Source organism: Penaeus chinensis, chromosome 15 (assembly GCF_019202785.1).
Source record: "Penaeus chinensis breed Huanghai No. 1 chromosome 15, ASM1920278v2, whole genome shotgun sequence".
NCBI classification, from domain to species: domain Eukaryota; kingdom Metazoa; phylum Arthropoda; class Malacostraca; order Decapoda; family Penaeidae; genus Penaeus; species Penaeus chinensis.
The window spans coordinates 12,043,949-12,056,448 of record NC_061833.1 but is presented as its reverse complement, the minus strand read 5'-3'; the positions used below and the strand labels follow the sequence as shown (position 1 = coordinate 12,056,448).

General features: G+C 34.1%; 1 protein-coding gene across 1 annotated transcript in view; it reads left to right on the top strand.

The window, feature by feature from the left end:
- The first annotated feature begins 2,912 nt into the window (after positions 1 to 2,912).
- LOC125032838 (probable glutamate receptor) overlaps positions 2,913 to 12,500 on the top strand; it is a 21,511-nt gene continuing 11,923 nt past the window's right edge. The window contains exons 1-7 of the mRNA XM_047624224.1: positions 2,913 to 3,015; positions 3,983 to 4,046; positions 4,267 to 4,293; positions 4,419 to 4,439; positions 4,721 to 4,906; positions 10,892 to 11,103; positions 11,338 to 11,525. Coding sequence (XP_047480180.1) covers positions 2,913 to 3,015; positions 3,983 to 4,046; positions 4,267 to 4,293; positions 4,419 to 4,439; positions 4,721 to 4,906; positions 10,892 to 11,103; positions 11,338 to 11,525 — 801 coding nt within the window. The remainder of the gene's footprint in view (positions 3,016 to 3,982; positions 4,047 to 4,266; positions 4,294 to 4,418; positions 4,440 to 4,720; positions 4,907 to 10,891; positions 11,104 to 11,337; positions 11,526 to 12,500) is intronic.

Here is a 12,500-nt window from a genome sequence, read left to right as displayed (position 1 = left end):
CGGGCTATAAGGTTGATAGGGTGTATGGATTGTATGAGTGATATTGAGTTGCGTCAGTCAGTGAAGATAGTGAAGGATAAGGAGGAGATGGAAGACATGCATTGCGAAGCGAAAAGGATAGTGTAAAGTTCTCTTGTAAGGACGCTCGATTCAGGAGGAAGAGGAAAGTTGTATGAGTGAGAGGGACAGCAAAACCAGTACCCAAGGTAGATTTGGAGCCATCTGTCTAGAAATGGGTAATGGAGGAGTGACTAGAGATATGTAAATGAAAATGTGCGAAGAGGATAGAAGGTGGGATGTTTGATTTGGGTGGGTCAGGGAAAATAGAAGAGCAATTACAGGAAAGGTATTAGCCAGGGAGTGAAAGTTTGGGCAGAAAGAGGAAGGGGTTGAAGATGAGGAATGGGTGAGTGGGAAAGCAGAGTGTCCATACAAACAGGGAAACGGGTAGGTAAACATGGAGAGGAGGAGAGGGTATGAAGAAGGGACTGAGGGAGTTAGCTTAGAGAAAGAAAATTAATGAAAGCGAGCGTAGCTTCTAGAGACAAAGGTGCACGTCATCGAGAAAAGGATGGTAGGACTGATTCAGTGTATAGGATCTCAACTGGAAAGGTTCGAAAAGCACCAAGGATTAAATGGTGGATTGTGTTAAGTTGAGCGAGAAGGGTAAAGATGATTAGGGTAATATGAATATGGAGGAGTGTTTTGCGGTCTTAACCCCACGGTTATGTGAGAGAGGGTCTGTAAGAGTCGTGGTCGACGGCGGAATTTCTCTTCAAGAGAGAGGATATGATCTCGCCAAGACAATTGACAAAATTGACCCCAAGGAACTTGCCTGAAGGTCGGAATTGGATGGGAGCATCCTATAAATAGTGGAGGTTGGGAGCCTATAAGTGAATGAGATAAAAGGATGGAAAAGGTTTTGGAGGTAGAATATCGAAAGCCATAGTTAGTAGCCCAAGAAGAATTTGATGTTATTGCCGACTGGAGAAGCTGATGATGGGGTTGGTATGGAAGGACCAGCGGCAAAGATGGCTGGATCATTTACATATGGTGATGACAGGATATCTGGTAGTAGAGCTGAAACTAATCTGGTTACAGCAATGAGAAATAGTGTGGTGCTGAGCACACTGCCCTGCGGGACACCTCCGAATTGTGGGAAAGAAGAGGAAGTGGAAAAGGCAAATCTGACACAGTATGTGCGATCAGAAGGAAAGACTATATGAAAATGCCCATGTTTCCATGTATGCCATAGTTGTTGAAGGATATGGTGTTGCCACGTGGTATCATGTGCCTATTCTAGATAAAAAAAAAAAAAAATACAGCTAATACAGAATCCCGGGGTGCAAATGCTGATGTCATTTGTGTTTCAAAGTATGCAAGAGGATCAACTGTGCTACGGCGGCGATGAAATCCAAACTGATTTGGAGAGATAAGGTTGTGGTAGTTGAGGTACCACATTAGCTGGATGTTAACCATCCTTTCTATTAATTTGCATAAGTAGCTTGTGACTGCAATGGGACGGTAGTCTTGTAGAAGGATAGCAGGTTTGTTTGGTTTTTAATAAAAGGTAGTGTAAGGGCTTCCCGCAAGTGGGGTGGAAAATTTCCAGTTGTCCACATGTTACTGAATATTGATAGAAGAAAGGACAAGGAAGTAAGTGGAAGGCGTCGTAACATACGGTAATCTATACCGCCTGGGCCTCCATGGTTATTGCGGTATGACTGTAGTGCATTAGAGATTTCAGAAGAGGAAAAAGGTGCATTATAAGATTCTATAGGGGAAAGGGATAAGGAGATGGGAGTGCACTCTTTGTCTGATTTTATGGAAGAGAAAGGGGGAGAAAGGTAAGAGCCGCATCAAGTTCAGTAGCTACTTGAAGAGGGTCAGAGATGAGGCTATTATGGATATGGAGGACAGGGGCAGAATGAGGAGAATGTTTTCCCAATAGCCTATGGATCTGCTGCCAGACTGCAGAGGCTGGTGTAAATGATGTTATAAAGGATACATAATTTTGCCAATGGTTTGTCATGGGGTTATGGATTGTATAGTGAAAATGGGCTGATGCCTTTTTAAATGATATCAAGACATTTAACTGACTGGAGGTGCCTCTTTTCTATCGATAGCTATTCCAAGCTGCACGCTTGAAATTAAGTGCTTACATGCATTACATGGAACATGTTTGAAAGTATATGGTTGGAGGTGTGAGGGATGGTTGTATAGGCAGCATTTAGGATATTAGTTGTGTAGTAGAAAGAGAAGGATGAAGATCAACAGTAAAGAGAGAGGTAAAGGTATCCCAGTCAGCTCTGTCAAAGTACCAGCAAGGGGGATATGGAAGTGAGACATAGGAAGTTAGAGAAAGGAGAATAGGGCAGTGATCGCTAGAGTGAAAGCGGTCTAGAACTGAAGGGTAGGAGAGCAAACAGAAAGATCATTGCATGAGAAGGATTTGGTACATATGTCGAGGTGAGTGGGATAGTTTGAATTTAGTAGGATGAGGTTAGTATTGGAGAGAATGTGCTCTAAAAAGCTACCTCGAGAAGTAATAGTGGAATCATCCCAGAGGGTGTGGCAACAGTTAAAATCTACAGTCTAAAGGTTTCAAAGGCTATAAAGTCAGTGGGAGAGGAAAGGGAGAACTAGACTGAAATAACTGTGAACCAGTGGCGGTGAAAAGTGCGGATAACTGTGCAAAACCAGTACCCAGTACCTTTCTTATAGCACATATATAGTGGTTTGTAACAGATATGGCATATGGCGTTTTATGTTGGACAAGTATGGAGGAATGGTACAAAATGGTAACTGGGTATAGGTACTGGAGGATGTGTGAGGAAGGTTTCTTGGAGGTACCGGAAATCGAGGTAGAGAAATTGGAAGATGTATGAGAGAGAGTAACTTTCTCTTGGGTCATGCTTGGGAAGTTACTATTGTCCTCAAGGGTATCTGGAGGGGATCTGGGTGGAGAGGTTTGGGAAACAAAAGATGGGACGTTTGGATTGTCTGGTGCAATAGGTAAGGCGAGGAGAAGGGAGAGACATAGGGGCAGTTGTAGATAGGGGAGTATCTAGATTTAGAATGGAAAAATAATTTGACTGTGACATAGGGTGAAGTAGAGGTGGGAAATGGAGAAGTAGGGGGAAGTGGTACTGAGGAGGATGTAGAGAATACATGGGTAGAGAGGATAGGAGTGATAGGAATGATGGTATTGGAGTAGGGAGTGATGGAAAACCCTAGTCAGCGTGCTACTTGTCTGGCATCTCATAGAGTGATGCCAAGTTTGCATCTGAGAACTGCTACCTCAGACTCACGCTTGTAGGCAGGGCAGCCCCTATAAAATATATTATAGGAGCCGCTGCAATTGATTGTGCAGGGCAATTTGAACGGTAATGACCAGCTTGGGCACATAGAGGGCAGCAGGCTGTGGAGCAACAGTGCTTTGCAGGGTGGCCAAAGCTCAAACATTTCTGACATTAACAGGGTGGGTGTTGACAGGGCAAGATTCTCCTCCTTCTAAATAGACTTTTTGGGGAAGGCCATGTCTATGAAAGGTAATCTTAGCAATACTGATGTGGGACTTACGGCGACCTCTAGTGTAGCACTGTACTGATACTACTTCATAGTCAGCGAGGCAGGCAACTAGGTTGTCTTTACAGTCTGACCAATCTTTGTCATATACCGGGCTGGAGAGGGTTTGGGAGGAATAGTTTTGTGGAGTTATAATAAGGGACGAGGAAGTAGAAAATGATGAACAACGAGGAGGTGGATTGGAGGTTAGTGGGATAGTGATAGTGAGTTAAAACCTGGGTAGATGATACGGGTTGGGCTAAGTTGACAGCACATGTCGAGGAGGGGGGTGTAGAAGCAGTGGTCTGAGCCGTGATTAAAGGAGAGTCAGGGTTGGTAAACCAGAGGAGAGGCGAGTTTATACAGGGGTAAACCCTAATAAGCCCCTAATAAGGGTACAATATCTTCATTATAGGCCATGGTAAGCCTGAAATATTTGCGGAAGATAAAAGGTCTACCCCTCAGGGTCACCCTGAGGTGTAAGGGCTAAACGATTAACCAAGGGAATACCGTGCCCATGGCTCCCTGAGGCCGTTGATGAATGGTACAAAGTCAGCCTTTCAACCTTTCAACAAGAACCTCACACATTAGAAATTGGGCAGGGGAAGGGTTGGGGAAGAAGAAAAGGCAGTGCAAAATTAGTTGAGGCTCAAGGTAGGGGAGACCCCCAGCTTTGGGCCTCAGTCTCCGGCTCCTAAGCCTCCCCACCTCCGACGACAACAACGGGTAAGGGATGGGGGTGGGGGGGTCACTTTCTTAGTTAAAAATCCTATCGAGAAAATACGTGGAAACTTTGATTTTGTAATAGAGGACAACTTTGCTCATTTTCTCTATGCATATACTGTTAACAGATGTGCATTGGCAAAGAGAAGGTAAATAAAAAATGTATATGCGACAAATTAAAGTAGAGAGCGAGATGAACTAGATACAGCAGTGTGTTTGTGTGTGTGCGTGTGTGTGTGTGTGTGTGTGTGTGTGTGTGTGTGTGTGTGTGTGTGTGTGTGTGTGTGTGTGTGTGTGTGTGTGTGTGTGTGTGTCTGTGTATGTCTCCCTGTGTTCTCACCAGTAAGTTAGGCATCTTTACCTTTCTTAGTGACCCGTGTGATGAACATTAGTTTGATGTAACCCATTCTGCACAAAATAAACTTTGCAGTCTATTACCCAGGTACTCCTGTTACCGCGTGGAGGACGGCCAGTGGGGGTCAGTTGTGAACGGCGAATGGACGGGCTTGATCAGGGATGTATATGATGGACGCGCTGACATCGCCGTCGGCCCTTTGTCTGTCACGCGCCAGCGGAGCGATGCCGTTGACTTTCTTATAGCACTGATGGCCTCAAGGTAAGTGGGTATATGTATTTCAATATCCAACCCCGTCCTCCTTTTGCACACACACACACAAACACACACACACACACACACACACACACACACACACACACACACACACACACACACACCACACACCACACACCACACGCACACACACCCAAACACGCATGTATGTGTGTGTGTGTGTGTGTGTGTGTGTGTGTGCATATATATATATATATATATATATATATATATATATATTTATATATACATATACAAACAACAAGAATAGGAATAATAACAAAATAACAATAATAACAATAAAAATAGTAATAGGAATAATAAAAACAGTGATGAAGATAATAATGATATTGATGGAAATGAGAATCGCAACAATAACAACGACAATGATGATAATGATGAATGATAACAGTAATGGTAATAATAATGATGATAATGATAAAATTATTAATAATAACGCTAGTAATAAAAATAATGATACAAGTGTTAAGAATAATGGTACAAAAATAAATAGTAATAATAATAATAATAATAATAATAATAATAATAATAATAATAATAATAATAATAATAATAATAATGAGTAATAATGATGATAATAATGAAATCCATTATAGTAATAAAAATAATGATGATTATAATAACAACATTGATGATAATGACAATAATAATAATTATTATTACTATTATATAGTGATTATAATAAGGATAATAGTAACAATAATGACAATGGAAATGAAAATGGTGATGATAATAATGATAAGAATAATGATATCAATAAAATATTGATTTTAACAATAATAACGATAATAATTATGAAAAAAAAACAGCAATTGTAATGATGGTGATGATGAAGGTGAAAATAATAATGGTAATGATAATAATGATAATGATAATAATAATTATAATAATAGCAGCAATAATAATAATTACAATAACAAAAAATGATAATGATAATGATAATACTTTTATTATCAATATCAATATCATCTTAATGATAATTATAATATTATTAATATAATAATAGTAATGGTAATGATTATGTTTATGGTTATGATAATAAAAGTGATGATAATAATAAAGGACGATAATATTAAAAATTATAATGGTAATAATGATATTAATAATATCAGTATCAATAATAATAGTAATAACAATGATAATAACAATAATGATGATGATAATAATAATAATAATAATAATAATAATAAAAATAATGAAAACAATTGAAATGATAATGATTATTATGAGTAATATTATAATGATGATGATGATGATGATGATAATAATGATAATGATAATAGTAATAATGATAATAATATCAATTATAAATTGGCAACAATAACAACAGCAACAATAAGGATAAAACAACTAATACTAACTTTAATACTAACACATACTTCTGTTGCAACACAAAATAATGATGATAGTATAAATAATGAACAAGTACATGAATAATAATAATAAAAAATAAAAAAATGAATAAAAAAAAAAATAATAATCAATATCAACAACAATAATAGTAGTATTGATTACCAGGATAGTAATAATCATGATAATGATGATGATAGTAATGATAATATTAATTATGATAATAATAATTATTATTATTATCATTATTATTATTATTATCATTGTCTTACTATAGTAATAGTAATAATGATGATGATGGTAATAATGGTAATTCTGATGATGATGTTGATGATGACTATGATGACAATAATGTTAATGATAATGATAACTACAAATATAAGAATTATAATGATAACAATGATTTTATTGGTAACGATTATGATAATGAAAATGACAATAATAGTAATTATGATAATGATGATAATAATGATAACAGTAACAAAATCAACAACAGTGATAATAATAATAACATTAATAATGATAATAATTAGTGTTATTATTATTATCATTATGATAATAACATTAATAATAATAATATTTTTTATAATGATAATAATAATAACAATAATAACAAAGGTAATAATAAATAATAGTCATAATGAAGATGATGATGATCCTGATCCTGACATCAATACTAATATCAATTATATCAATAACAATTACAACAATCATACTAATATTAATACTAATACTAATACTAATACTATTACCAATACTAATACTATTACTTATACCAATATTAATACTAACAATAATACCAACACCACATATGATAATAATAATAATAATGATAATAATAATATAGATAATAATAACAATAACAACTTCAACAATAATAATAATACTTCTACTACTAATATCAAGTAATAATATCAATAATGATATCAGTAATGATAACAACAAGAACTACAAGGATAATATTAATGATGATTATAATAGTAGTAACCTGTAATGGGAATGATAAGAAGGTAAATGTTTACAACAGGACTGCACCCATCAGAGATTATATATATATTATTATTTTTTTTTTTTTTAACAGCCATTCATTCCACTGCAGGACATAGGCCTCTCTCAATTCACTATTTAGAGGTTATATGGCAGTGTCACCATTGCCTGATTGGATGCCCTTCCTAATCAACCGCGGTTCGGCGCGCTAACACTTGGGCCACGGCGGCGACTTTCCCTACGACACCTGTGTTTGATTTCTCAAGGCGATATGTCGTTTTTTCGGGCTCGAGCTAGCAGTCAGAGCACAGGCATTTTTACGACCGCCGCGACGGGGAATTTAACTCGGGCCACGAGGATCGGAGTCAAGTGCTCTGGACCATCGCGGCAGTCACACACACACACACACACACACACACACACACACATATATATATTTTTATATAAACACACACACACACATATATGAGGAATCTTTTGTAGCATCCCGAAACACATACACACACACACACACACACACACACACACACACACACACACATACACACACACACACACACATATATATTTCTTTATATACACACACACACACACACATATATGAGGAATCTTTTGTAGCATTCCGAAACACACACACACACACACACACACACACACACACACACACACACACACACACACACACACACACACACACACACACACACATATATATGTATGAGGAATCTTTTGTAGCACCCCGAAAAACACACACCTTTATATATATATATATATATATATATATATATATATATGTTTATGTATACATATATATGTGTGTGTGTGTATAAGGTCTCTTTTGTATCATCCCGAAACCTGTAACACTTTGATACATTGTTTGATGTTGCCGCGTGGATGCTACAAAACACGATATCATCGAAGTTTATTTTTCTTTATTTCATATAAAAAGTCATTAGAAATTCATTAAACTACTTCATATGCTGGTATGGTGTTAGCGGGCAAAGTATGGATTCTAGGAATACGTGGGTATGGTACCGTTTCAGTGGCCTTTCTCCGTATAATAAAAAAACAAAAACATATGATAAAAGATTAAATAAAATACATTAAAAATTGGTATATAAAATAGTACATTTAATTTACACTTGCTACTAAAACGGATCGTAATATGAAAATTACCATCACCTTTACAGGGCTGATTATCATTAAGTAAATTAAGTTCGTCTAACTTCTAATTGATAAAAACAAGACAACTGTCAGGACACGTAAGTTCTGTTTTCCTGAAATATTGGGCGAGCTCCGTTGTTCGCTGACGGCGGCTGTAATTCAATCATCAAAAATAAGGTTAATTCTATTTGGACCAAGTGCGGGTGCCGATTGTTTATTGTTTATTTCGCGGGAAATAGGTTACACACATGCCGTGACGTCACGGTCTTTACAATTACAAAAATACGTAAAAAATAATAACAATTCATAAAATAACAGTAAGAATACTTGCACTCATTAAAATAGAAAATAACTAACTTATATATGTGTATTTTAGATTCAGTTTAAAAAGCTTTCTTTTTTCTTATTACTTATATATTTTTCTTCATAAGCAAGGTGAAAGTTGCATGACATTTTACACCTTATCGTATCCACCGCGATTGAGCTGCATGCTCGTATAGGGTCAGAATCTCAGACAACTGGATAATTCCAATGATTACAGGCATGTTACCTCGTGGATACTACAAAACACGATATCATCGAAATTTGTACGGACATACAAAGTTATTTTTTTAATTTCACATAGGAAAGTCATTAGAAAACCGTTAAACTACTTCATATGCTGGTATAAATCTAATTACAAGCAAAACATTGTAGTAGCTTCAAACAGCATGGAAGTGAGCCTGACTACTCTGCAGCTTATATTGTTTATACACACCACTACTCACTCCGCAAGGCTGTATTTCTTAGATTATTATTATTTATTTATTTTTTTTTACATACATTATTCTTTGTTTGAAGGGTGGAAGTTGTATAATGTTTTGCATCTTTTCATATCCACCGCAGGTGAGCTTTTTGTTCGCATAGAGTCAGATTCTCAGACAACTGAATAATTTCAATAATCATAGGCATTTACTTGTCTTATTGCCTGAATCAAATTAACAAATCAAGTGACGCAGCATTTTCTTTTATATTTTTGAGCCTGTAAGGTTGTATCATAGAGGTACAGAGTTATTTTTACTCAAAGCAGGCGTTTGAAAAAGCAAAAGATAGTGGGAATTAGAAAAACCCGAAGCAAAATTTGGCCAAGATTCAACACTGCGTTGCGCGTACGAACGAGCGAATGAACCCCATTACAAATTATATGAACCAAGATACTTCCTAAATCCGCTGGGCCGGGATACTCAGAACTACCCGTCCGAGGCCGAGGAAGTTGTAACCGCTTTACTACCTTCCGATCTCCTTACTACATTGTAAACCATCCATACTCAAAAAATAATTACAATGTAGTAAGCACATTGTAAGGCCCGTGTTTACATTGCAAGTTAATTCCATGACTACCAAGAGAGGACAGACAGGTTGTCGTTTGACCAATCAGCAGTCAGCCTGCTAGACGTAACAGCCAATGGAAAGCCATGGCTGTACTTTTTGCCACGCTTCCAACGGTCACAAACACCTTGGTAGGCCCCGCGATTGTCTCCCCCGAGTGATATTTTTGAAAGACTCAGCCAAGTGTTGTAAAATAAATTAACTATGATGCTTAACTATGAATAACTCATCTTCAGGCAAAAAATAAAAATATAATATACATTATTATTTCCTATATTTTTACCATGTGATTTTTTGTATGTAACAAGTTATATGTGACTTTAGTCACATATAACTTGTTACATACAAAAAATCATAATTTCATGCGAAAGTAAATTCATGTAAACCTACATACGGAAGAGAATAATAATTCTTGAAAGGATTGTTGGATATTTGGGATCAAAGAAGGTTATAGTAAAATCAATCTAAGAAATCTGTGATATCGCAATAAATCTAACCTCTTCATTGAGAGAGCTTAATGATTCCCTATAATAATGTCTTATTAATATTGTTATTACTTTTATCATTATTACTATTACTACTATTATTACAATAAATATTTTTGTTATTGTTATTGTTATTACTATCATTATTATTGTCATTATAATTACTTTTATCCTGTTATATCATTACCATTGTTATATCATTATTATTATTATTATTATTATCATCATCATCATCATTATTATTATTGCAACTACTATTATTATCATCACAAATAACATCATCAATAATTATTATCATTATAATTATGACTTATTATTATTGTTATTATTATTATTATTATTATTAATATTGTTGTTGCTGTTGTTACCATTATTATAATTTATAGTATCACTATTATTATTTTCATCCTAATTATTATAATTATCAGTATTATTGTTATCAGTATTAATGTTAGCATTATTATTATTATATTATTGTTGTTGTTTCTAGTATTATTATTGCTTTCATTATTGTCTTTTTTGTAATCATATTATTCTTATATTTCGTAATTTTTAATATAATTTGTCATTAACGGCATCCACAACCGTTAAGTGGCTAATGAAGTTTTTTTTCCAGTTACAGGATTGTGGTGAAGCGACCCACAAACGAAGATTACATGTGGACTGTATACACAAAGCAATTTCAGAGTAGCGTTTGGGTGATTATACTAGCTCTTTCCACAAGTGAAATGCTGTCCTTGTATCTTGTCTCTCATCGATCTTCGCAAGAGTATTCCATTTCCTTTGCAGACTCTGCCTTTGCCACCGTTGGCACTTTGTTTGGACAAGGTGAGTGAAGGAGAATGTGACAGTCTTTAGGTATATTAAATGTTACGAGAGAGAAAGGAGCGGGAGGGGAGAAACGTGACCATGCATCAAAATGCCTTCCGATACCTTCTACAGTAACCACTATTATCGTAATAAAGCCAACATAAGTAGAAATACTTTTATTAACTACCAACAAAATGCAACGTAGTTCTTTTCGCTTTAAAGGCACAACGCTGAGATTCCAATCGATCGCAGGACGGACAGTGATGCTGACGAGCCTATTGCTGCAATCGGTAGCGCTGACGTTCTACACCAGCACCCTTGTCTCTGCACTCACTGTGGGGCCTCCATTGCCTCCATACAAAGATCTTCAAGCTCTGTATAAAAAATCCTCTCTTAAGCTTGCATTTCTAAAAGGCGGCACGCAGTTAGAATACATCAAGGTTTGCTCATTTATTTACAGTTTTATTATTATTATTGTAATTATCCTTATCCTTTTTATTAACATCATTATTATCGCTTTTGTCATTATCATCATTATTTTTGTCACCATTATATATATGATCATTATTTATGACGATGATACATCATTATCACTATTATCTTTAATTTTATTATTATAATTATAATTATAATTATAATTATTATTATTGTCTATTATTATTATTATTATTATTATTATTATCAATGTTATCATTATCATTATTGCTCTCATTATTTTTCTTATCCTTATTTATTATTAATATTATTATTATTATTATTATTATTATTATTATTATTATTATTATTATTGTTATTATTATTACTGTTATTATTATTAATATTAGTAGTATTATTATTGTTATTATTATTAGTAGTAGTAGTACTATCATTATTATCATTATTATAATTATCACCATTATTATTATATATTATTATTATTATTATTATCATAATTATTATTATCTTTGTTATTATTATTATATTATTATCGCTATTATATATAATTATCATTATTATATTATTATCGCTATTATATATCATTATTTCATTATCTATTCTAAAACTATTATTTTTATTGTCATCATTATAATTATTATTATTATTATTGTTATTATTATCATTATTATTATTATTATCATCTTTATAATTAATATCATTATTATTATTATTATTATTATTATTATTATTGTTATTATTTTCATTATCATTATCATTATTATTATCATTATTTTCATTATTATTATCATTATCTTTATTGTTATTATCATTATTATTATTATCATTATTATTATTATTATTATTATTATTATTATTATTATTATTATTATTATTGTTGTTGTTGTTATCGTTACTATCATTATCATTATTATTATTATTATTACTATTACTATTACTATTATTATTATTGTTATTATTATCATTATTATCGTTATTAT